Source organism: Micromonas pusilla (genome assembly GCF_000151265.4).
Source record: "Micromonas pusilla CCMP1545 genomic scaffold MICPUCscaffold_19, whole genome shotgun sequence".
NCBI lineage: Eukaryota > Viridiplantae > Chlorophyta > Mamiellophyceae > Mamiellales > Mamiellaceae > Micromonas > Micromonas pusilla.
In genome coordinates, this window is record NW_003315900.1 from 205,753 (window position 1) to 229,214 (window position 23,462).

Consider the following 23,462-nt stretch of genomic DNA (forward strand, 5'->3'; position numbering starts at 1 on the left):
TCACCCACCCGATTTTAGACCCGAATTTCGAAAAGGGGGTTTAGTTGCAAAATCGCAAAATCGGGTCTAAAATCGGGTGGGTGACCCGATTTTAGACCCGATTTTAGACCCGATTTTGGCGCAACTAAAACCCACTAGTACAACGTTGTAGAACTTTATTTCGTACGAAAGTACTTTCGAAAGTACGTGTACTTTCGAGGTACTTTCGAAAGTACCTTCGTACGAAAGTACTTTCGAAAGTACTTTCGTACGTTGTACGAAAGTACGAATAAGTACGAAAGTACGAAAGTACGAAAGTACTTTCGTACGAAGGTACGAAAGTACACCGTTGTACTTATTCCGTACTTCCGGAAGTATGAATACGAAGGTATTAGACTATGATATGATAGAATACGGAAATGTGTACGTGTACAGCTGTACACGTACACGACTACACGTACCTTCGTTCGTACGAAGGTATGTAGTCTCAATATACCTAGAAATATATGGTGATCGTAACATGAAAGCCTGAGTTTTGAACTCGCATATCAACAAAAACTCAGTTAGATATGTGGGCTAATAATGCTTAGTGTGTAATCACCAGTGGGTAAACCCGCCTGACCGTAAAATAAAAGGTCCTAGGTTCGAGCCCCACAAGGAGCAGAATTCTCGAAAAATGAGATAAATAAATAAAAGTAATCTGCCTTCCAAGTCCCGATCAAGGGGGTGTCTCAGTATATGTAATACCTAGAAATATATGGTGACCGTAACATGAAAGCCTGAGTTTTGAACTCGCATATCAACATGTAGGACACGTGGTACCGAAGGTACGTAGGTAGCTAGGTACGTACTTGCGTCATCTTCGTTCCGTCCGTACTGAAGTAGTACGTGCACATGTCACCCTCCCCCTCGGCTTTGGAGGCCAAGGCATCACCGACATCTGCGAGATCGCCGACAACGCGCTCGCCGCGAACTGGCACTACACCTCGTCCTACCTCGCGAGCCGCGTCCCGGCGCTCGCGCGCATCGCCGCGCCCTCCGAGGACGGCAACGGCCCGATGAACGACATGATCGAGCCCGTCTGGGACCGTGTTCGCGCCCGCGGCGCTGAAGGAGACAAGCGGCGCGAACGCGACATCCTCCCTGAGTTTGCTGACTCAGCCGCCGCACCGTGCACCGCGAAAGGCCTCCAGCACCTCCTCTCCCAGATGTGCTACGCGCGCAAGTTCGAGCAAATGAAGGCCTCCGCCGTGAGCCTCAGCGAAGACCACTCCGCGGACCCACACGCCCGCGAGTTCGCTGCCCAGGTCGCGGTAACCATGAACTCGCATCGGGGTGAAGGAGCGTTGTTGATATGCGAGTTCAAAACTCAGGCTTTCATGTTACGATCACCATTTTCTAGGTATATTATAGTGAGAACGAAGGAGTGTTGTTGATAGAGGTTCCGGAAGTACACGACTACTGTACACGTACAGATGTACACGTACACGTACAGTACGAAGCTAGCGTAGTACGAAAGTACTTTCGTAGTAGTGAAAAAGTTCTACAACACTACACGTGTACGTGTACACACGTAATATCAACATTTGAAATAAGCCAAAATCCCAACGGGTATCGGTCCTGCGCTCTCAGAGCTTCTCAGAATTGCGGTGGGCGCATTCGCGGCCTTTACGCGTGCAAAGCGCGCGCCAAGGTTGAACTTGACCGGATGCGACGTTCGGATCGCACCTCGGGACCTCCCAGGCGACCTCTCGACGACGAGTTCGAGGGAACCGCGCCGCCCGAAGGGCGCGGACGCCGCCCGAAGGGCGCGGACGCCGCGCGCGAGATGATGACCGCGGGGGAAATGACGAAGGTCGTCGTTCCCGTCGTGTCGTAGAACGCACGCGCGTACGGTTCTCTCAGGAGGATCTCGACGCGGAGCTGCGCGAGCGGCGTGCCGCGGCGAAGAACAAGGAGGAGAAGGAGAGGGCCAAGCGTACGCGGGAACGTAGGAGGCGGGAGAAGGAAGAGGAGGCGGCACGTGTCGCGCGTGCCGCAGAGGAGGAACGGATTCTCCGAGACAACCGAGAGAACGCCGCGCGGGCTCGGCAGGAGCTGCGCGCGCGGCAGCTTCGCGAGCGACATGAGTCGGAGGCCCGCCTCCTTAAACAGGGGGAGGCCGCGCAACGAGAGCTGGAAGCCCGTCAGATTCGCGAGCGACAGGAGCTGGAGTTCGACGCGCTTGACGAGAATCTCGCCCTGGAGGCTCGCACAGTGCAAGAGCGATTGGATCGGCTGCTGGAGGGCCAGCGCTATCGCGAGCATCGCAATCGCGAGCATCGCGCGCGAGAACTACGCGCCTCGAGGAACCGGACCGCGACTGAACGGCGAGAACGCGCCGAGGCGCGTGTCTGTCCTGTGGCCGAAGTTCGAGGTCAAGCAGCTGACGGAAAACATGCGCCTGGCGACGGCAGCCGACCCCGTCAAGGCTGCGGCCTACGGCGCGTGGCTCATGCGCGTCGGGAACGGCGAGGTGGACGTGGGCGTCGACACCGAGGGTAACTGCGTCGTGGAAATGCCCGAGGACATGGTGTGTGAGACCCCGAATGATCTGATCGAGTGGGTGTGGCCCGGGCTTGGAGCGGGGCAGATCGACGGCGTCGAGCAAGGCGGCATCCTCTGCACGAGAAATGGTGTCGCCAACAAGATTAACGACGAGGTGGGGGATATGTTCCCCGGCGAGATGTTCCGCGCGCAGTCGGCAGACTACATGGTCGGCGAGGACAGAAGCGTGGCCGTCCCCGTCGAGTTCCTCAACCAGCAGGCGCCGCCGGGTATGCCGCCGCACGAGCTCAAACTGAAGAAGGGTATGCCCATCATGTTGCTGCGCAACTTAAACCCTGCTGACAAGTTATGCAACGGGACTCGGCTGAGGGTCGTTGAAATTTTGCCAGGTGGCAAAATTCTGAAGGCGACTCACAAGGTAGAGGTCGCCGGGCAGTTGGAGGAGCGCGAGGTGCTTATCCCCCGGATCCCGTTGGAGCCAAAGGAGACGGACTACAACTACAGATTGAGGAGGGTGCAGTTCCCCGTCCGGGTTGCGTTCGCCATGACGGTGAATAAGAGCCAAGGGCAGACATTTAAGGGGCGCGTCGGGGTGTTCCTGCCCGAGCCAGTCTTCGGGCATGGACAGCTCTACGTCGCTGCTTCGCGGGTGACGGACCCGCGAAACATCCGGTTCTGCATCGCACACGACCCCCCGCAGATGGCAGAGGTCGCGAGCACCTCGCCCACGGTGGAGCCGTCGAGTGGCGACGATGTCAGTCGGCAGAGGTTCGACCCGTGGGAGGTTGGAGGAGCCGACGACGATTTCGACGAGGAGCTCCGGGATTTGCTGCGGCAGGAGCCAGACTACCGCGCTGATTACGAGGAGGACCCCGACGCGGAGGAGATGATGCGGGAGGCTGAGCAACGGGAGACGATGGGGCCCCGCTACGCGGAGATGATGGCGGATGAGATGCTGAGACAGGACGAGGCGAACGCGAGGGCGGCGATGCAAGGTCGCCCGGTCACTCCGCCTCGCGGTGTCGAGCCGAGGCGGAGCCCCGGTCCACGTCGCACGAGAAACATCGTATACAAAGAAGCTCTGGCTTAGAACTCGAAATATATATAAATCAACCCTAACGGAGCGCAGCCGTCACAACCCAACCGCGCGTTGCAGTACGTAAACAGTTATAATATCAATAAATAAAAGACCACGTATGAGTAAACAGTTAGTCATACCAATTTCTTTACATTTGAGAAAGTGTGATTTGATTCGCCAAAAAATATTCGATTCTTATTAAATTGTGAGCGTAGCCACAGGCACTCCCTTGTGTTTATTAAGGTACTGTAGTCCTGTACGTAATTCGAAAAAAGCCACCTAAAAAACGTACTCGTCACTAAAAACACGTACAAAAGTGTACGCGCGAGCACCCGCGCGCGAAACACTACTCCTCCGCGCGCGATGCACGTCTGCGCGCGAAACTTTGCGTGATGACAGTTCTAATGCATGCGCACAATGTCAAGCCGGGGTTTTTCGAATTTCGCGCGCGTCGCGAAGAAATCGCAGATCTTGCCCGAAATCGCGCTTCGCGACGATCGCGTACCCCACTCGCGGCAGAGAGCATGAACGCGAAATCCCCGGCTTGGCAAGTTCGGCGTTGATGCCCGGAACGAGATGGTGCAAAGAAAAAATCGTCGCGATCTCATTCGAGGAAGGAGTAGTGTTTCGCGCGCGGGTGTTCGCGCGTACACTTTTGTACGTGTATTTGGTCACGAGTACGTTTTTTGCTGGTTTTTTTCGAATTACGTAGAGGACTACCTTAAAGCGTTTATTTTGAGAATTCCTGAGATCATGATTACACGTACTGTACGTACGTGTACTGTACCTGTACGTGTACGAGTACACGTGTAGGGCCCGCAAGTTTGTGCCCAGGTCGCGGTAACCATGAACTCGCTCCGGGGTGAAGGCGCGACCGCGTGGCACACGGTGATCCCCTTCTCGAAGGCCGGGGAGCTCTCCACCGCTCACGTGCGGAACCAAGTCCGCCTCGAGCTCGGCCTCACCCCTGCTGCCATCAAGATCCTCGTCGACCAGAAGCTCGCGTGCCACCACGCCGAGTGCGGCCACGCCACGTTCACACACAACGCCGTCCACCACATCATCAACCACAAGGAAGGCAACGCCGGCGGCAACAGGGTCCGCACCCACGACCGCGTGGTGCGGGCCGTCGCACAGCTGTGTAAAGACGTCGGCCTCGCCGCCGAGACGAAAGGCCTCCGGGGACTCCTCCCTTCCAACCCCGGGCGAGGCGGACGGCACGACTGCGCGAAAACCGTCGACATCAGCATCATGGGACTTAACGCCTCGGTGAACAGGATCCTCGGTGACGTCGTCGTCCCCCACCCGTTTACCGGTGACGGGCGCGCGAAATACAACGGCCAGCGCGCCGATGGGACCCGCTCACCAGCGAACATCCAACCGGGCGAGTACGCGCTCGAGGCGGAGAAGAAGAAGCTCGACTGGAACGGCAACATCCCCGAGGGCCGCGGCCTCAGCCTCGTGCCCATGGCCATCGACACGTACGGTTTCAAGGCGCCGCGCTTCCGCAAGTTCCTCAACCAGCTCGCCGAGCACGGTGCGAGCCAAACTGTCCCCGCCGGCGACTCCGCCTCCGACGCTGCGGCCGAGGCCACACTCTCCGCCATCGCGAGGAGCAAAAGCTACTGGAAACGACGCATCATGGGCCACATCTCCGTCGCGCTCGTCTCCGACCTCGGGGACCGCATCGCTGGCGCGCCCATCTCGTACGCGCTCAGAACCGCGCGCGACTCTGAAAACTTCCACGCGGGCGCGGCAGCGCAAATCCTCTTCATGGAGCCCGACACGGCCTGCGACTTCCGCGTCGGGGGTCTCCCCCCGGCCCGCCCGGTTTCTGGAACGCCTTCGTCAAGGAACGCAACAACATGCACAAGAAGCGGCTCGACGCCTTTATCTCGCTCGGTGCAGTTGACGAGCGAACCTGACACGGTACTGTGTAGTGTGTAGCTGTGTACGAAGGTACTTTCGAAAGTACTTTCGAAAGTACGTGTACTTTCGAAAGTACTTTCGTACTGTACTTTATTTCGTACGAAAGTACCTTCGAAGGTAGATATGTGTACGAGGGGTTTATGTACTTTTAATAGTAAATAAATAATGAGTAGGGCCTAAGTAAAAGTTTACTTAGTTTTTCGAAAGGCGAAGACTTTTGCGGGTCGAGCGAAATTAGACCGTCGATTGTGAGTTAAAACTGCGGTACCTTGAAATATTTATTTATTTACCTTTTTTTCCGGCAGTCGTGTATTTACTTAGTGTCGAAATTTTAGTAAGTTACCCCTGCTGTGTACTTTCGTACCTTCGTACGAAGGTGCTTTCGTACGTGTGTAGCTGTGTAGTGTGTACTGTGTACGAAGGTAGCTGTGTAGTGTGTAGTGTGTACTGTGTAGGCTGTGTAGTGTGTACTGTCTACTGTGTACCTTCGAAGGTACTTTCGTACTTTCGTACGAAAGTACTTTCGTACCTGTGTAGTGTGTAGCTGTGTACGAAGGTACCTTCGAAGGTAGTGTGTAGCTGTGTACCTTCGTACGAACGAAGGTACGAAAGTACTTTCGTACCAGGTAGCTGTATGTGTAACTATGGCTAATAACTTCCGCGCAGCCAGCTGACTCAGTCTTCCCGTGTAACACTTTCGGATCTTCCCGTCTCACGCACGCTCACCAACGTCCGGGGTGTGAGCTGGGAAACGCAGCGATAAGATAGCTAATTCGCCCCGTGGACTGCACACTTGCGTGAAGACGTACCGCAGCTATCCACCGAACAAACGCGGAGCGTTTTGTTGATAACGTTTAGCCACAGAAGAGACAGGGTAGTAAATTCCTCCGTTATTCATAGCTTTTTCTTCTCGAACCCGTTCTTCTTCACTCCAATTTAGAAGTAGGCCTTCACTCAAGTTGAATTTCGGTTGCATCACCGAGTACCAGAAGAGGCTCGAGTTTGGTCTTCTGTGCGCGTGTTTTTCGTCCGCTGCAATAATATTATGAAAGTGAAATTTCAGTTCAGCGTCCAAGTTCGACCCGTCGAAGCCACGGAACTTCGCTAGGTTCTTGTTGTGCGTCAGTAACTCATAGGCTATGCCGCCGTTAATACTTCTATTCCAAATTGGCATAAAATATCGGTTAAGCGTTGGAATTATGAGTTCACTGTGAATAGCCTCACTAGGGTCCAATTTAAGCATGGTCGGCAGATGCGGATACCGAAGCCTTTCCTTGCGAAATTTAGGAAGGCTCTTTTCGTTTAGTTTGATCATTGCGTCCCACTCGATTTCGTCGTATTGGTTTCTGTGAGGCCCCGTATAATCAAAGTTAACTAGAATACCAGTATTTTCGACGAGAACGCGGTAGACTGCTCTGGCCTGACGGTCAATATACGCAGCGTGGTGAAGTGCAGCGTGGTTTATAACAACGTCATATCCATTTTCTGGAAACGTGGTCACCTGATTCGAGTCAAGAAGGTAGTAACGAAAAGGCAGGTTGCTTCGTACTGTTCGCTGTCGAGCGAGCGTGAGAAGATCGGCATTTATATCTACACCAACTGCACTTTCGATAACACCTTTTGAGAACAATTCCGCTTCGACCCAACCGTTTCCACAACTCAAGATGAGTGCTTTTTTGAAGGGCTTTCCATTCCTAAAACGAAGTAAGTGGTCTTGCCAAGTGACTCTTTCGTCCCCAGTGGCCAAGCGGTTCATATACCGCCGAACAATCTCATAGTCATTCCAGTAAACACTAGTATAATATACCTCAGCCGAGGAGGCCTCGATGGCATGTTTACCGTTGCCTACTGCAAGGTGTTCACGGCGTGGCACGTCGTACCAAAAGAAGGGAACTCCACGAAAGCAATAGTAAAAAGAATAGTGTTCGACCTTTGCTCCTCCTGTTCCGGTGCGCTTTCGACATAGTGCGTGGTGACCAATATCTCGCAAAAGTATCTAGAACTATATATTAAAACTATTATTGAACACGCGTGCGTGCGTAAAATTATGTCAAGCAATTTCCGTATGCATCTACGGAAGCATCGCTCGGATATGATACAGTAGTTGTACTACGTACCTTCGAAGGTATTACTGTAATAATACGAAAGTACTTCCGGAAATATAAATACGAAGGTACTTCATTCGTTCGTTCCATTATCCGTACACGTACGTACACGTCTACACGATACAAACAATTTAGTCTCGTAATCCCCGTAGTATACTACACGGGGGAAATGAACCCGAAGGGTTCAACCCTTTAAGCTCCGTCAATTCACGCTAATTCAGGACGTAGTACAGCATCATAAAGGGCGCAGTACAGTATCATAAACTACGTGTACCTTAGGTATGAAGTACTCGTACTTTCAAAGAATAAAAGGTCCCAAATACAAAATTTACAGAGGTTTCACCCAACATACACTACTGTACGTGCACTGTACGTGTACGTGTACAGTACGTGTACACGTGTGTCTAAAGAATAATCGCTGTTCTGCGAACAATCCGGTGAGCGTTATCTTTCGGAGGCGACGTTGTGAAGTGCATTCACGGCTGCCGGCTTCTGATTGGTCAGTGGACGGCACTTCCGCGCGCGATAGACGCGCGCGCTGGCACGCGACGCGCCCCCACGGAACGCGAATGGTTATTAATGGCCATTGACACGCGCATGCGGGCATACAGGCAATGTGATGCCTCAGCGGCGCAGGTCCGGGAGACGCCCGCGCGGCGCGCTGAGAAGAGCTGTTTTTTTTCGAGGAGGCATCACTTACATACAGATACTGTAGGGCCACTGTACACGTAGGCCCTACACGTGTAAGTACAAGGATTACAAAGAAAACTGAGCTCTATCCCATCCGGGCAAACATGTGAAGGAGTACGTGTACGAGCAAACCTCTCTCCCTACGAGCAATCCCCTCACGCGGTGAGCAATCCCCCGATGTCATCTCCGAGGCCGGTCTGAGCGTCGCGAGCTCGCGGTGCCGGGGCGGGGAGGCGGAGGAGGAGGTCGCCGGCCGTGTCAGGTTCGCTCGTCAACTGCACCGAGCGAGATAAAGGCGTTGAGCCGCTTCTTGTGCATGTTGTTGCGTTCCTTGACGAAGGCGTTCCAGAAACCGGGCGGGCCGGGGGGAGACCCCCGACGCGGAAGTCGCAGGCCGTGTCGGGCTCCATGAAGAGGATTTGCGCTGCCGCGCCCGCGTGGAAGTTTTCAGAGTCGCGCGCGGTTCTGAGCGCGTACGAGATGGGTGCGCCAGCAATGCTACGTTCCCGAGGTCGGAGACGAGCGCGACGGAGATGTGGCCCATGATGCGTCGTTTCCAGTAGCTTTTGCTCCTCGCGATGGCGGAGAGCGTGGCCTCGGCCGCGGCGTCGGAGGCGGAGTCGCCGGTGGGGACAGTTCGGCTCGCACCGTGCTCGGCGAGCTGGTTAAGGAACTTGCGGAAGCGCGGCGCCTTGAAACCGTACGTGTCGATGGCCATGGGCACGAGGCTGAAGCCGCGGCCCTCGGGGATGTTGCCGTTCCAGTCGAGCTTCTTCTTCTCCGCCTCGAGCGCGTACTCGCCCGGTTGGATGTCCGCCGGTGAGCGGGTCCCATCAGCGCGCTGGCCGTTGTATTTCGCGCGCCCGTCACCGGTGAACGGGTGGGGGACGACGACGTCACCGAGGATCCTGTTCACCGAGGCGTTAAGTCCCATGATGCTGATGTCGGCGGTTTTCGCGCAGTCGTGCCGTCCGCCTCGCCCGGGGTTGGAAGGGAGGAGTCCCCGGAGGCCTTTCGTCTCGGCGGCGAGGCCGACGTCTTTACACAGCTGTGCGACGGTCCGCACCACGCGGTCGTGGGTGCGGACCCTGTTGCCGCCAGCGTTGCCTTCCTTGTGGTTGAGGATGTGGTGGACGGCGTTGTGTGTGAACGTGGCGTGGCCGCACTCGGCGTGGTGGCACGCGAGCTTCTTGTCGACGAGGGTCTTGATGGCAGCAGGGGTGAGGCCGAGCTCGAGGCGGACTTGGTTCCGCACGTGAGCGGTGGAGAGCTCCCCGGCCTTCGAGAAGGGGATCACCGTGTGCCACGCGATCGCGCCTTCACCCCGGAGCGAGTTCATGGTTACCGCGACCTGGGCACAAACTTGCGGGCCCTACACGTGCACTCGTACACGTACAGCAGGTACACGTACACGTACGTACAGTACACGTGTACGTGTAATCATGATATCAGGAATTCTCAAAATAAACGCTTTAATAAACAACTTTTTGACTACTACTACGCTAGCTTCGTACTGTACGTGTACGTGTACGTGTACATCTGTACGTGTACTTCCGTCCGGAACCGCTATCAACAACACTCCTTCTCACTATTATACCTAGAAAATGGTGATCGTAACATGAAAGCCTGAGTTTTGAACTCGCATATCAACAAGGACGTCCTGACACGCCCGCTGCCTTTCGCTGTCTCGACATGCTCCTGTCGTCGCTTCGGTGAAGGATAGCAACCTGCTCTCGGCCAACCCCACGCACGCGCGCTTCGTTGCAGACGACTGGGGCTGAGGACGTGAAGGTGCAAGCTTGGGGCTCTCAACTCCGAATAAAGCCATAAAACCGATTAGCGCGATAGCGAGCACGATAAACGCTCGAGTATACGGCGATTTTCGTCGGGGTAGGCGACTTTCGAACGACTTCATCAGAGATCTCGCAGGCGAAGGACACGTCAAGTTGTCCACCTACGAGAAGCTGCGACTACGACGTTCTACACGTGCAGTACTGTCTCTGTACGTACGTGTACAACGTTGTAGTAGTGTCTGATTACAAAAAGACTGAGCTATAACCCATCCGGGCAAAACATGTGATCTAGATGCGAGCAGACCACACTACGAACAATCCTCTCACGCAGTAAGCAACCCCTTGACGGGATTCATGAAACCCATGTGAGCCTCACGAGCGCACGGAGCCGGGGCGACGTGGAAATCGCCAGCTGTGTCGGGCTCCATAAAAAGGATTTGCGCCGCCGCGCCCGCATGGAAGTTTTCAGAGTCGCGCGCGGTTCTGAGCGCGTACGAGATGGGCGCGCCAGCGATGCGGTCCCCGATGGCGGACACGAGCGCGACGGAGATGTGGCCCATGGTGCGTCGTTTCCAATAGCTTTTGCTCCTCGCGATGGCGGAGATCGTGGCCTCGGTCGCGGCCTCTGTACGTGCAGTACTGTACGTACAGAACTATGTACTGTGTACGTACTACCTTCGTAGTGTACGGAGGGCTAATTTAGTTGTTTATCTACAACGTACTCATGTAGCTTTACTCGTGAAAAAAATACTTATTTATTAGTTGCTCATAGTATGTCGGGAAAACCTTTACTCATTTACTCATCACTATTGGAAAAAATAGTTTTACTTAAGTACGAAAGTATTACTTATTTATTCATTTCTTGGCTGACTGACTACAACTACTCACTAATAATAAGTACTTTCAAAGTACTTTCGTACTTATTTTTTCATCAAAAGTACGAAAGTACAAACTAGTACAGTACTCATGCATGTATCTCATGTATTTATTTAGTGTCGCAATTTTAGAAAGTTGTAATTTACTCAAAGAAATATTCCCAAGTGAGTACAACGTTGTAGATAGAGCTACTGTATAAAATAGCCCTAGAGTATTTTGTTACAAGTATAGTAGTGTCTGATTACAAAAAGACTGAGCTATAACCCATCCGGGCAAAACATGTGATCTAGATGCGAGCAGACCACACTACGAACAATCCTCTCACGCAGTAAGCAACCCCTTGACGGGATTCATGAAACCCATGTGAGCCTCACGAGCGCACGGAGCCGGGGCGACGTGGAAATCGCCAGCTGTGTCGGGCTCCATAAAAAGGATTTGCGCCGCCGCGCCCGCATGGAAGTTTTCAGAGTCGCGCGCGGTTCTGAGCGCGTACGAGATGGGCGCGCCAGCGATGCGGTCCCCGATGGCGGACACGAGCGCGACGGAGATGTGGCCCATGATGCGTCGTTTCCAATAGCTTTTGCTCCTCGCGATGGCGGAGATCGTGGCCTCGGTCGCGGCCTCTGTACGTGCAGTACTGTACGTACAGAACTGTGTACTGTGTACGTACTACCTTCGTAGTGTACGGAGGGCTAATTTAGTTGTTTATCTACAACGTACTCATGTAGCTTTACTCGTGAAAAAAATACTTATTTATTAGTTGCTCATAGGCCCTAGTATAAGTCGGGAAAACCTTTACTCATTTACTCATCACTATTGGAAAAAATAGTTACTTAAGTACGAAAGTATTACTTATTTATTCATTTCTTGGCTGACTGACTACAACTATGACAGAGCAGGCCAAAGTAGTTAATAACTCGAGCGTACTTATTTAAAAATAACTTCCGAAATAACTTCAGGGCCTCCGCGCGCATGCGCCTCCGGCCCTGCCGGCGGCCTAACGGGCATGAAAGGACACCCCGCGGCCCGCCAACAAGTCGGGTGGGCGCGAATGGAACTGTTCCTATATGGCGCGGGCATTCTCACAGCACTGATCACTCAATACTCGTCAGACAAGCGACGATGCCAATAAATGTGGGCCCAACGCTTCTTTCGAGGTGAAGATGCCCACCTAGCGCCATGGTGTTGTACACAGATATTCCTTTGTGTCAGAGACAAGCGAACACTTTATTATTTTTCAGTTTAGGGTTGTCCGCAAGATGCATCGCGCAGAAAATAGTCTAGTTGTCGTCAGTAATTTCTTTCGGATCTTTTTTAGCGCCGCACTCTCTGGTCCACAAATGTTTGACGTCGGGGTGGGATTGGTTAACGCGTTCAATATGATATCAGCGCGAGGTTTTTGAGGTTCACCAGTCTTGACTTCTTTGATCGTGTTCGCAGAGAAGACCGGCTTGTTGAATACCTTGTTGTCGAGGGTGTGCCTTTCGAACACGCTCACGTTCGGCGCTTTAGAAGCGGCATTGAGACAACGTTCCCACGTGTTCGACACCGGAGGTGTCTCTTCGTCGGCGTCCTGGTCCAGGGCATGTCGGGTTTCAGTCGTTTCTTCTTCCGGCTCAGCCAGCGCGGCGCATCACGAGCCGCGCGCGCGACAGGTAGTTATTTCGGAAGTTATTTTTAAATAAGTACGCTCGAGTTATTAACTACTTTGGCCTGCTTTGTCATACTCACTAATAATAAGTACTTTCAAAGTACTTTCGTACTTATTTTTTCATCAAAAGTACGAAAGTACAACGTTGTACAAACTAGTACTGTACTCATGCATGTATCTCATGTATTTATTTAGTGTCGCAATTTTAGAAAGTTATAACCCCTGGTACAGACTAAAGATAAATTACGAGTACGTGTACACGTACGTGTAGAGCACACGCAACTTATTTTACGAACAGAAGCACACTTCAGCAGGGTCATCAGGGTCTTTCACTGCGAACTTAAAAAGTGTTCGCAGCGACGCGGAGATTTCAGCAGTTTTCAGCTTCATGCACGCCATATTTCTTCTACCTGAGCGCCGTTAACGCGACGAAAACAGATATGTCTGTTGTACCATCTATAGTGGCCCTTGTGGCGTTGGTCGTACAGAACACCGCTCTGGTTTTCGCGATGAAATTAGCATTCCGTGATACGGCGAAAAGCTTCCATGTTTCTGTTGTTGTTTTGTGCGCTGAAGCTTTCAAGTTTTGCGTTTGCTGCGCGATATCGATTTTCACTAGGAAAAGCCCAGGAATGACTTTCAAATATTTAACTCGGATTTTTGACCATCGCATGGCTCTTCCGTCGCTTTTGTATGTCGTTCAAAATAACATCTTGTTTGTAGCCGTGCAGCATTTAACTCCAACAGTGTACGTGGCGTGTTCGCAGACTAAGGTACTAGCGACTGTGTTTTTCAGTGTCACCTTCTTGAACGTGAAGTTGACGATTCGACAGATCGTGGCGGTGTTCCTTCTCACGGCAGCGATGATATCCCTGCAGCTACCTGAATCCACTCCTGTAAGTGACGCCAATCTTGTCGGGAAAAAATCTTCTCAAGTGACAGGTTTCGCTGCGGTTTTTTGCTCCTCAGGAATATCCGGTTTCGCTAGTGTATATATGGAAAGGCTACTCAAGGCGAGAGATGGCGACTTTACGCTGTTTGAACAGAACATCCAGCTAGGTTTATTTTCTTTGCCACTAGCTTTGCTTGCAGGACTGCTACAAGATTTCCAACTGTATAAAACGACGGGGTTTTTTCATGGTTTTGATGTCGTCATATACTCGGTGATATTTCTCCAGGCTGTAGGAGGGCTAATAGTAGCCGCCGTCGTGAAATTCGCAAGCTCAATAATGAAGTGTTACGCTATTTCTGCGTCAATTTGTCTAGTTGCTATAGTCTCATGTTCCCTAGGTATCGAAACGATGTCTTCAAATGCTTTAGCTGGAATATGCTTGACGGTGACATCCGTGCATCTGTTCACAAAGAGGTCGCTGTCGCCTTAGTGGACGTCAAGCCACTTCTGAGCACATAAAAATGATTCGATCTGCGGCAGTGTATGTGTGGTTCTGTGCACTGCCAACAAAAGTCTATAATATTTTCAATTATTTATATGGTCGAAGGTGAAGGCACTCGCTCAGTACCGGGGCTACACACGTGTTGTGATGAACTTTTCCTAAGAACATAGCAAGATACATCGTGCGGAACACAGGTAGGGCCAATAGCATATACTGTACAAGAGTCACCCGGTGGCGCCAACAGCACACATCTGCACGAAAGTACGAAGGTACCTCGCTCGCGTCGATATGCGAGTTCAATTCTCAGGCTTTCATGTTACTATCACCATATATTTGTAGGCATATTGAGACACCCCCTTGATCGGAGAGCTTGAAAGACTTACGTCCTCTTCGGGGTTTACGGGATTTGACCAAAATAGACGAAAATGACGGAAGTCGGGGTCTGGGGTGATGCTCAGGTACTGCCATCGAACGATGGAAGGCAGATAGACATACAGATATTGCCGCGCGAAACGTGAATTCGGCACGAATCGCGCGTCGACCTCTTGCGAGTCCCCGCGTGTTCGTCAGAGTGTTCGCGTATTCGTTTGCGGGTCTTACTCTCAATTTAATTTGGAACCTTGCTGCCGAAGCCTGCTCATCTCAGGTAAAGTGCGCGCAACCAAAGCGCGTCGCGCTTCTGATGCACGGCGAAGCGCGATCTCTAAATCTTACGCACTGCAGTATACGCGAGAACGTCGTGGCGCCGTTCCTAGACGCCGGGCACAGCGTGCGCGTCTTCTGAAATGCAAGTGACGAGCTGACGCGTGGCAGTACGGTGCTTTGATTAAATACCTTAGAAAATGGTTAAGCCCTTCCGAAATCTAGAAATCTTACACGGGCAATATTGAAGGCGCTCGTCTCCGTGACATGAGGAGCTGCCGGAGCTCGTCCACTTGTTTCTGAAATGCCTTCTTCGAGGCATCAAACGCTTTCTTCAAGATGTCGATTGTTTTCTTTTGAGTCCCGACTTCCAACTGAAGCAACGCAATCTGCGCGGGAGCCGCTTCGATGTCGAGCGTGATTTGCGCGTCGTCGCCGTTCTCTGCGCGCTCGCGCGCCTGTTTGCGGAGCTCGCGCTTGGCGAAGAACTCGTACACGGCGCTGAGAATGCTGATGAGCGTGCTCGAGTACGCGAGCGCCTGGGCGATGCGGATGGAGATGAGGTTCTCGTTGACGAAGCCCGTGCAGGATTCGAAGTTGACGGGGGTCTTGATGGTGCCTTGACAGGTGGCGTACGTATTAAGACCGCCGTAACAGTAAATTATTAAAGCGCCTACATTAGCGCCTCCATCATCATAATTTTGTCTATCAGCCTGGATCGAGCCATCAGATAGTTTGCACGGGAACGTGGATTCCTCAAATTCGAAACACCTGCTCGCGTCGTGCCAGGCGAGTACTTCAGACACATGCCCAACGCAGTTCGCCGCAGTCACACTGCACGAGGTCCCATCGGAGGTTTTACACGAGAACGTCGACTTCATCGACGTGCACAAGCTCGGTTTCGCGTTCTCCTTCAAGATCGTGACCGTGCTCTCGCTGAGCAAAGCCCACGTTAAAAAAGAGACAACCAAAGACGGCGAAAAACGTCATGTTCCGATTGAGCTTCGGAAGCGGGTTCGACGAGTACACGTGAGAGAACAGGGCGGCCGCCTCTTTGACTTGTTTCCATAACGTCGACATCTTCTTCGGTGGTTGCTTCTGTATTTCCGACGATAAAGATCGAACGTCAGGTTCTATCTACACTACGCACAAGAAGCACGCAGAGTTTCCAAACGTGTGTGTGTTATTTCAAGTCTCCGTGACGTGCAGCCCTAGAAATCTGCTCGCTAAGGCAAAAAACAACTACCTGTACACGATCACGCCGCCCAAATCGGGCACCTCCCCAAGACCTTCAGTCTCGTCGTTCTCACGTACACCCCGGTCATTGCCCCCTTCCTTCGCGAATAAGAAATCAACCCCTCCGCCCAGCAGCCGGCATCCCACGCTTCGCATGAGCGCCACCGAGATCCGCCTCTCCCAGTCGATGAGCGCGTCAGCGGCGCACGGGTTCGGCGGGTATTCCTCGACGCCCACCGCGACTCTGCGCATCTCACGGTCGCGCGCCGCGCGGGGGTTTCCTTCACGCCCCCGGCCCTGTGCGTGAGCCGTGATGATGTCCCCCATGAATTTCAGGAAGTCGCGGCCGATGCCCCCGTACAACTCGATGACGAGAGGGATGAACGTGAAACACTGCGCCGTGCACGTTAGTTCCAAACTACCTTCGTACGAAAGTACGAAAGTACCTTCGAAGGTACTTTCCGTACAACGTTGTATGTACAGTACGGATAGTACTTCTGGAAGTAATATCTACAACTACGTGTACAAGTCGTGTACTGTACCTGAAGGTACGAGGCTCTTGCGTACCTTCGTACGAAAGTACTTTCGTACCTTCGTACGAAAGTACTTTCGTATCTATCTTCGGTACTTTCGAAAGTACTTTCGTACTTTCGTTCGTACTCGAAAATAGTACGAAAGTACTTTCGAAGGTACTTTCGTACTTTCGTACTTTCGTACTTTCGTACTTTCGTACTTTCGTACTTTCGTACGAAAGTACGTACGTGAAGGTACGAACGAAAGTACTCTCGAAAGTACCTTCGAAGGTACCTTCGAAGGTACGAAAGTACTTTCGAAAGTTTCGTACTTTCGTACCTTCGTACCTTCGTACGAAAGTACAATACTACGTACTTTCGTACATACTGTAGACTATCTACGTGTATGTATGTAGTCTATCTTCAAACTCTGCTCCACCGGTTCGATGTGACGAGCGAAATGAGTGAAAGCCCTTGGTCAAACGCACATTGCTGCATAGCGCACTGGCAAGTGACAACCCCGAAAAATATGTCGTTTTTCGAAGGCATTTCCGGAAGTATTTCCGTAAGCACGAACACACAGTGAACAGTCGCACAACTCGCGGGATGCGTCACGGTCGTCCCTTAGGTTTTCGCACCTTCAACCCGCGAAAAGCACTAATTCGCACACCTTGCAAAATCGTGCTTGCTGCGCTCGCGACTTTATGCGCGCTTGTAATGGTATCTCTTTTATTTAATCGACAGATAAGTGCTCAAAGGGACGTAGATCAAGAAATGGAATATCGATTATACCCAAATATTAAACAGAATGATTCTGAGCAATTCCCTTCACGTCTGCAGAATAAACTTGTTTTTTTCACGTATTCCGATCGTGTGACTACGGGACTGTGCTTGTCAATGCTCTCAGCCGCTTCTAATGGATTTCTCCTCCACGTTCTGGGCATAAATGATACCTACGTTGGAGATGTTCACGAACCGAAGTTGAAGAAGTTGTACGGAATGAAGTCTTTTCTTTCGGATCGACGTGCTCTAGAGCGTTACGGACTTGGTGATGAAACCGTCTTAGTTTTCGCCGACGCCAGCGATGTTTTGTATCTTGGCTCACGTGATGAAGCTCTCCATACCCTGCAACAACTCTTGGGACCATTGGAAAGAGGTATCATACTTATCTCTGGAGAACGGAACTGTTGGCCCTTTGTTCACTATGATAAGGAGTTGACTGCAGGGGGGCGAGAAAAGTGTGAAGAATTCCCTCATAGAAATTCGAGTTTTCGTTTCTTGAATGCGGGTGCGTATGCAGGTGCTATCAAACCGATGCGAGCTTTTTTGAAAACGCTCCACGCAGGTATACCGTCGAACGTCAGTGACGACCAACTCGTTTTTCAAGAGTTGTATTCCAAGCAAGTCAGAGAAGGTAGGCACGAACTGTTTGAGTTAGTAATAGACCATGCGAGCAAAATGTTCCAGACGGGTCATCTGACAAGTTTAGAAGGGGCTGGGACATTTGATGAGCCCGTGCCAATGAATGCATATTTCAATGCAGGCATCGGTAGGGTAGTGAACTCTGAGTCTGAGACACGACCTTTTTTGGTTCATTTCAATGGCGGAAAGAGTGCGTTTGTGCCGTTAGCCAAGAAATTTGGACTCCTCCAGAGCAACGTCACGCAACTTTTACAGCCCGATTTAATGAGCACGTATCGTTCAAGACACGTCTGGTTTAAGGAAAAGTGTGAGTCAGATAAGTTTATGAAGAATTAGATACAAGTTACAGAGCAACGTCACGCAACTTTTACAGCCCGATTTAATGAGCACGTATCGTTCAAGACACGTCTGGTTTAAGGAAAAGTGTGAGTCAGATAAGTTTATGAAGAATTAGATACAAGTTACGGATCCTTACGATCCGTAACCTCGAAAAACGGATCCGTAACGTGACTGGCTGCCGTACGATTTTCGCCCCCAGACGCCGTTTTCTGACTGATTCACATACGATTTTCGGAGATAGCGAAATTTGCGATTTTTTTTTCACCGCGCGCGCGCCGCAGGCGTTATTTTTCTGCGCCATGGGCCGCGAGGGGAGCGGGTCGCGCGGCGCGCGCGTCGCCGATTCTTGACTGTAACATCACGAGTATTTACACGCGCTCGAGCGCCTCACGCGCCGGTGCTGTCGCGCCTGCCAAAAAGAGCGCCAAAAATGGTCACCTTCGCCTCCGCCGCGCCCTCCGCGGCCGCCTTGGCCTCGGCATCAGCGATCTCCCATGGGGCCTCCGCCGCCGGGTACTTGCACTGGGACGGGTACTGCTTTTGAGCCTTCTCCGCCTCCCACGCCCGGCGCCAGGCCGCCACCCCGCACTTCCGCATGTCCATGTGCTTCGCACGCGCGCTGAGGTCCTTCGGCAGGTCCTTCTTGAACTTCTTTCGCAGGTTCGCAGCCCAGAACAGCCCCGCTGGTTCAGGCCGCGAACCGGGCTTCGGCTTCGCGCACGAGTTGGGCGGAGACAGCTCCTGTCCCTTGAGCAGCGCGGCCCACCACGCTCGCGCCAGCACGACTAGATCATCTACGAGATCCATGCGCTTCACGCGGGTCTCCTCCTTCTTCTTGAGCTTCTCCCTCTCCTCGGACGTGGCCATCTCGTAAAGGAGTCCAAGGCCATGACGAGCGTCGGAGTTCATCTGCGGATTCCTCCCGAACGGCGCGTAGGTACTCAGCTCCGGGGCACCGGCCTCCATGTACATGCGAAAAAGCTCGTTGAGGTCCCGTGCTGCGCACACGACAGGTGCGTTGAACTGGGTCGGGTGCGTCCGATGGAGATGCAAGCCCGCCGCGTCGTCCGTCTCCACGTCACCCGCCACCGCGACGATGGCGCCATGGCCATCTTCGTCGGCACCCGAGGTGACGCCGTCGTGCACCGGCACCATCGCCAACGCGGTGTTCCCGCCATCACCCTCGCCTTCGCCGTCCACGATCATGTTGTCCTCCTCACCGCCATCGTCCTGCGCCACGCGACGGCGGCGCGTCGTCGGCGTCAGCTGGAGTGCGTTCTCCACGCGGGAGCCGAGCTCCGCCACATGCTCCTCCATCCTCGCCCCAATGGCACCCGGGAGCGCGCGGAGCGCGCTCTCGAGCGCGTTCTCGAGCGCGCGCTGGTTCTGCGCCACCTGCCCCTGCTGCCGCGCGAGACTCTGCAGCATGCTCACAATGCGCGCCGTGCCTTCCGTCTCGTGGTACGCGGACAGGTGGATGTTGTCGGCCACGAAGGCGTCGCGGATCGCGTTGCCCCACTCCGTCAACTTCGCGTGCGACGAACGCCCGGAAAACGCCTTGGAAACGGCCGTCTCGAGTTTCACCTGCACGGGGAGGAAGAAACCGTTCTTGCTGCGCTCCTCGTAGTGCATCACGAGGGACGCGAATGCGCAAAGTACCGCCGGGCGCAGCGCGCCCGGCGTGCCGCCGGGGTTCACGAACTCCCCGTCCCCGGCACGCCGCACCTCGGCCCTCAACAACATCGGCGGATGTGCGGGATCGAGGTCGAAGACCTCGTCGACGATGTCATCCACGAGCTTCATGTCCGCGCCCTGATGGGCGAGCGCATCGACCGACGCCGGGCGCGGACCCTTCGTGGGTTTCCCATACCCTGGCGACGGCCAGCCCGCCAGAACCGTCGCCCCTGGCATGCACGTAGCCACGTTCACGTCGACGTACCCGAACATCTTGCTGTCGCCCGACATGTCGTGCCCCGACGTGCAGACGACCTGGTTCGCGGGGATGTCCGCGTACAGCGTGCTGATTGCCCCGGGGCGCACACTGGCGCCAACAACCGTCGCGTTCGCGGCGAACTCCAACTTGGACGCCTTCGCCTCCACCTTGTGCTTCGCGTTTTCCTGGCGCACATCCACGTCCTTGAGGATCCTGTTGATGGCCGCGCCTGCTTGGTCTTTCGACTGGAACTTCGGGAACAGCCACGAGCCCATGTCGTCGGGGCGGTACGAGACCGTGCGCTCAAGCGCGAGCATGTCGCCGAGGCGCGTGAAGAAGCACATGTGGTGGTTCGCCGACGCCACCAGCGGTAGTCGCTTCACCTTGGAGGTCTTGTACTGAACGATCTCGACCTCGATGCAGCAGAACTGCCTGTCCCAGAACATGTTGTCGTAGCTCAGGTAGACGCACTCCGTGGTCCTCCCGGCAGTCTGCCATGTCGCGATGAGGAGACACGACCTCACCGCCGACTCGGCACCGCCGACGCGCGCGTACGTCTCGTTGATCTTCGCGATGTCCGCCGCGTACAGCGGGTCCGCGCTGTTGTCGATCGCCTCCCCTTTCTCGGTGAGACGCGCGATCGACTTACGGCGCATGTTGTGCTTCACCCCGCGAAACCACCTGACCTCGTCCGTCATCACGTTCGTGTCGCCGGAGCTGCATGAGAAGAAGTTCGAAGCCTTCGTCACCTGAATCTCTCCTCGCGCGATTTCCAACGCGCGAGCCCTCGCCTGGACCATCAGGTAGCCGAAGTACGAGTCCAGGGTCCCCGGGCCTAGCGGCTTCTTGTCTCTGCTCAGGTAGATGCACGTCATCCACTCCGCGAAGTGCTCGTAGATGTCCTGGACGCACAGAGACCCCACGGAGTCCATCTTGTCGATGGCTGCGAGGTTTCTCAGAAAAGGCGCGCCATCGACCTTGTCCTTGACGTAGTCCGAGGCAATGAACTCCTTCCACAGCGTCGCGACGCGCTTCTTCGCGTCGATGGTGGTCGTGCTGGTGGCATGCATGGCGGTCGTACGGGAGGGTGGAAGCGGGGAGGCGCGCGCCGCCGAAACGCGCGCGCGGGGCACACAATGCGCGAGCGATTTTGTCGTTGCTTTTTCGGGGCGCGCTCGATTTTTCGGTGTGCGCTCGAACTTACGGATCGCGCCTTACGGATCGCGCCTTCGGCGCGATCCGTAACCTTCGGACCCGTCCGTAACCTAACATTTTTGCTCAACTCGAGTAAGAAGACCTAGAACCCTTACGGAAATCACGAGACTTTCGGGACGTGTCTGGAGCGTAGCGACCCAGACTTCATAGACCTCCGTGATCCATGCTGACTCAAATATCACGGAACTGCGAAGTGTTTTTGAGCTGTGCGAAAACACCTCAAAATCACAGTGAAAACCCGAACTGGCGACGAAAAAAACGCAAATCGGGGACAAAAAAACCCAAATTGGTACCAGTGCGTGCCGCCCAAATTCACAGCTTCATATTCGCGCCTCCCCGAATCCGAGGCCACTGCCAGGAATTCACCACTAACTTTGGTCCATGATCGACGCGAACGTTTGCGCGAGCGTTTCTGCGAGCGATTCGTTCGCCTGCTCTATTCTTAAAGCGTCCCGAATCAACGACGCGTTCTTCTGCTTAGCGGCATCTTCGCTGTCCACGCTGAGGAGCTGCGCTTGGTCAGCCTCGCCACTGCGTTCGTCTCGTCGGCCGAGTTCGCGCTTGACGAGGGACTCGTACAGGATGGCCAGAGAACCCGTAAGAAATGAGGTGTGCGCGAGCGCCCGGGCGACTCGAGCGGACACTGCATGCACGGTGCCCTCGTCTACGGTGCAAGAGGATTTGCGAGGCGAACTTTTATTTCGCGATAAGACGTCTTTGGTTTTCGTCGCCCTGTCGCGGGCAGTGACACTAGTAGTAGCAGCGGCGGCGGCAGAAACGGCAACGGCTTTCGAGAGATGTTCGCACGCGGGTCTTGTTTTGATTTCCGCCCGTTCTTCGGTTTCTTCAGGGCTGGCTACCAGGCGTGAACATCGTCGCTTTCGAGCAGCGCCTGCGTGACATACGATCGAACCCCCGGTGCAAAGACACAGACACGAGCACTGTCTTTCACGGCACAAGAAGCGTGTTGCGTTAGCAATAGCGCGCGTTCATTCGTGAGAAGTTCGATTGGATTTCGCGAAAGGCGAAGGAAAGCAAACCGCGTGTTCGTGTGCAATACTGATTTTCGAACGCCAAAACATGCTTTCCTCGCTCAGTCAGGTTACGTACGATCTTCAACAAATGGTTCGCTCGGGCATCGCACTTTTGAGCAACGGTCGGAAACCGGGTAGCCCGCGCTTTGAAGCCGCGAACCGCAGTCCCCGGCGTGGTAGCGCGTGCCGCAACGCGTGCACAGGCAGGCGTCGTAGGCGCTTCTTCGTGACAATTTCGCTCCGCACTTGTGGCAAGCGCCGAAGGCAGCAACTGGCCCGCGAACGACGACGCTCGTCGTCGCTTCTCCGCGCGTAGTTTGTTGACGTCGATTCATGTCACTCACGAGAGATTTGGAATCGAGCATTATATCTCCGGCGAGGTGCGTGTGACGGCGGCGCACTCCTCTTTCGAACTCTGGTGTACTGTCAAGCACTTCCGGAAGTACGAAGGTACGTGTAGGGCAAGCTATGATATTAATAATAATTATTATTTATTTGTTTATTTATTTATTATTAATATCGAGCGATCGAGCACATACATATTAGGGTAAAATCAGGGTAAAATGGTGTCGATTTTACCATGGTAAAGTCAGGGTAAAATCAGGGTAAACTTTTTACCTTTTTTTTACCCTCATTTTTCTTATTCTGATGTGTACACGTACGTGTACACTACGTACATTTATTTGTATTGAAAAAACATGAACTCAAACAATATATTTACTCGCTCGCTCAGGGTTCCATCTCAAGCTGCTAAACCTATACGTGCCTGACCCAAGTACTGGACCGTACTTTGCGCAAATCTTTTCATTCCGCTCGACTCCTTTTCGTGCATGTCGTTCAAGCGTGCCAGCGCGGTCTGACCTGGTGTTTTAGAATGTCCAAATTCGTAGAGCTTATGCGCCTGAATGTCTAAAGAGGGTTTTAGTTGCAAAAGCAAAATCGGGTCTAAAATCGGGTCTAAAATCGGGTGGCCAAAATCGGGTCACCCACCCGATTTTAGACCCGATTTTGCAACGACCCGCCCGAATTCGGGTGAACTCACCCGATTTAAAATCGGGTGGGTCAAAATCGGGGATCCTCAGAGTCG

General features: G+C 53.4%; 13 protein-coding genes across 13 annotated transcripts; 4 read left to right on the plus strand and 9 right to left on the minus strand.

The window, feature by feature from the left end:
• Positions 1-398: 398 nt before the first annotated feature.
• Positions 399-1,415, plus strand: MICPUCDRAFT_54950 (uncharacterized protein; the record flags this gene model as incomplete). The annotated part of the gene is made up of 2 exons (XM_003064877.1): positions 399-456; positions 865-1,415. 2 exons carry the CDS (start codon positions 399-401, stop codon positions 1,413-1,415), a joined length of 609 nt encoding a protein of 202 aa, XP_003064923.1.
• A 232-nt stretch (positions 1,416-1,647) lies between these two features.
• MICPUCDRAFT_43745 (uncharacterized protein) lies at positions 1,648-2,301 on the minus strand (the record flags this gene model as incomplete). The annotated part of the gene is made up of 1 exon (XM_003064930.1): positions 1,648-2,301. One exon carries the CDS (start codon positions 2,299-2,301, stop codon positions 1,648-1,650), a length of 654 nt encoding a protein of 217 aa, XP_003064976.1.
• Positions 2,302-4,450: 2,149 nt separating this feature from the next.
• On the plus strand, positions 4,451-5,551 carry MICPUCDRAFT_54952 (uncharacterized protein; the record flags this gene model as incomplete). The annotated part of the gene is made up of 1 exon (XM_003064878.1): positions 4,451-5,551. The coding sequence occupies one exon, from the start codon at positions 4,451-4,453 to the stop codon at positions 5,549-5,551; it is 1,101 nt and encodes a 366-aa protein (XP_003064924.1).
• A 241-nt stretch (positions 5,552-5,792) lies between these two features.
• On the minus strand, positions 5,793-7,728 carry MICPUCDRAFT_54953 (uncharacterized protein; the record flags this gene model as incomplete). Its single annotated transcript, XM_003064931.1, has 2 exons — positions 5,793-7,529; positions 7,651-7,728. The coding sequence occupies 2 exons, from the start codon at positions 7,726-7,728 to the stop codon at positions 6,348-6,350; spliced, it is 1,260 nt and encodes a 419-aa protein (XP_003064977.1). The 3' UTR covers positions 5,793-6,347.
• An 871-nt stretch (positions 7,729-8,599) lies between these two features.
• Positions 8,600-9,667, minus strand: MICPUCDRAFT_54954 (uncharacterized protein; the record flags this gene model as incomplete). The annotated part of the gene is made up of 1 exon (XM_003064932.1): positions 8,600-9,667. The coding sequence occupies one exon, from the start codon at positions 9,665-9,667 to the stop codon at positions 8,600-8,602; it is 1,068 nt and encodes a 355-aa protein (XP_003064978.1).
• A 247-nt stretch (positions 9,668-9,914) lies between these two features.
• On the minus strand, positions 9,915-10,888 carry MICPUCDRAFT_66110 (uncharacterized protein). The gene has a single exon (XM_003064933.1). The coding sequence runs from the start codon at positions 10,241-10,243 to the stop codon at positions 9,926-9,928; it is 318 nt and encodes a 105-aa protein (XP_003064979.1). The 5' UTR covers positions 10,244-10,888; the 3' UTR covers positions 9,915-9,925.
• A 430-nt stretch (positions 10,889-11,318) lies between these two features.
• MICPUCDRAFT_54957 (uncharacterized protein) lies at positions 11,319-11,555 on the minus strand (the record flags this gene model as incomplete). The annotated part of the gene is made up of 1 exon (XM_003064934.1): positions 11,319-11,555. The coding sequence occupies one exon, from the start codon at positions 11,553-11,555 to the stop codon at positions 11,319-11,321; it is 237 nt and encodes a 78-aa protein (XP_003064980.1).
• A 1,413-nt stretch (positions 11,556-12,968) lies between these two features.
• Positions 12,969-15,409, plus strand: MICPUCDRAFT_66113 (Drug/Metabolite transporter superfamily). The gene has a single exon (XM_003064879.1). It carries the CDS (start codon positions 13,089-13,091, stop codon positions 14,028-14,030), a length of 942 nt encoding a protein of 313 aa, XP_003064925.1. The 5' UTR covers positions 12,969-13,088; the 3' UTR covers positions 14,031-15,409.
• Positions 14,334-15,565, minus strand: MICPUCDRAFT_54960 (uncharacterized protein; the record flags this gene model as incomplete). Its single annotated transcript, XM_003064935.1, has 1 exon — positions 14,334-15,565. One exon carries the CDS (start codon positions 15,563-15,565, stop codon positions 14,915-14,917), a length of 651 nt encoding a protein of 216 aa, XP_003064981.1. The 3' UTR covers positions 14,334-14,914.
• Positions 15,566-15,926: 361 nt separating this feature from the next.
• On the minus strand, positions 15,927-16,247 carry MICPUCDRAFT_54961 (uncharacterized protein; the record flags this gene model as incomplete). Its single annotated transcript, XM_003064936.1, has 1 exon — positions 15,927-16,247. One exon carries the CDS (start codon positions 16,245-16,247, stop codon positions 15,927-15,929), a length of 321 nt encoding a protein of 106 aa, XP_003064982.1.
• Positions 16,248-16,932: 685 nt separating this feature from the next.
• On the plus strand, positions 16,933-18,570 carry MICPUCDRAFT_54962 (uncharacterized protein). Its single transcript, XM_003064880.1, has one exon. The coding sequence runs from the start codon at positions 17,039-17,041 to the stop codon at positions 18,188-18,190; it is 1,152 nt and encodes a 383-aa protein (XP_003064926.1). The 5' UTR covers positions 16,933-17,038; the 3' UTR covers positions 18,191-18,570.
• Positions 18,571-19,409: 839 nt separating this feature from the next.
• On the minus strand, positions 19,410-21,196 carry MICPUCDRAFT_66117 (uncharacterized protein; the record flags this gene model as incomplete). The annotated part of the gene is made up of 2 exons (XM_003064937.1): positions 19,410-19,852; positions 19,879-21,196. 2 exons carry the CDS (start codon positions 21,194-21,196, stop codon positions 19,410-19,412), a joined length of 1,761 nt encoding a protein of 586 aa, XP_003064983.1.
• Positions 21,197-21,709: 513 nt separating this feature from the next.
• MICPUCDRAFT_66119 (uncharacterized protein) lies at positions 21,710-22,778 on the minus strand (the record flags this gene model as incomplete). Its single annotated transcript, XM_003064938.1, has 2 exons — positions 22,486-22,778; positions 21,710-22,282 (listed from the first exon to the last, which is right to left on the minus strand). The coding sequence occupies exons 1-2, from the start codon at positions 22,738-22,740 to the stop codon at positions 21,710-21,712; spliced, it is 828 nt and encodes a 275-aa protein (XP_003064984.1). The 5' UTR covers positions 22,741-22,778.
• Between the last annotated feature and the right edge of the window lie 684 nt (positions 22,779-23,462).

Bases quoted from the DNA above. Each gene is read 5' to 3' on its own strand.
- MICPUCDRAFT_54962 (XM_003064880.1), top strand. From the start codon at position 17,039: ATGCGTCACGGTCGTCCCTTAGGTTTTCGCACCTTCAACCCGCGAAAA.
- MICPUCDRAFT_66110 (XM_003064933.1), bottom strand. From the start codon at position 10,243: ATGAAGTCGTTCGAAAGTCGCCTACCCCGACGAAAATCGCCGTATACT.
- MICPUCDRAFT_66113 (XM_003064879.1), top strand. From the start codon at position 13,089: ATGTCTGTTGTACCATCTATAGTGGCCCTTGTGGCGTTGGTCGTACAG.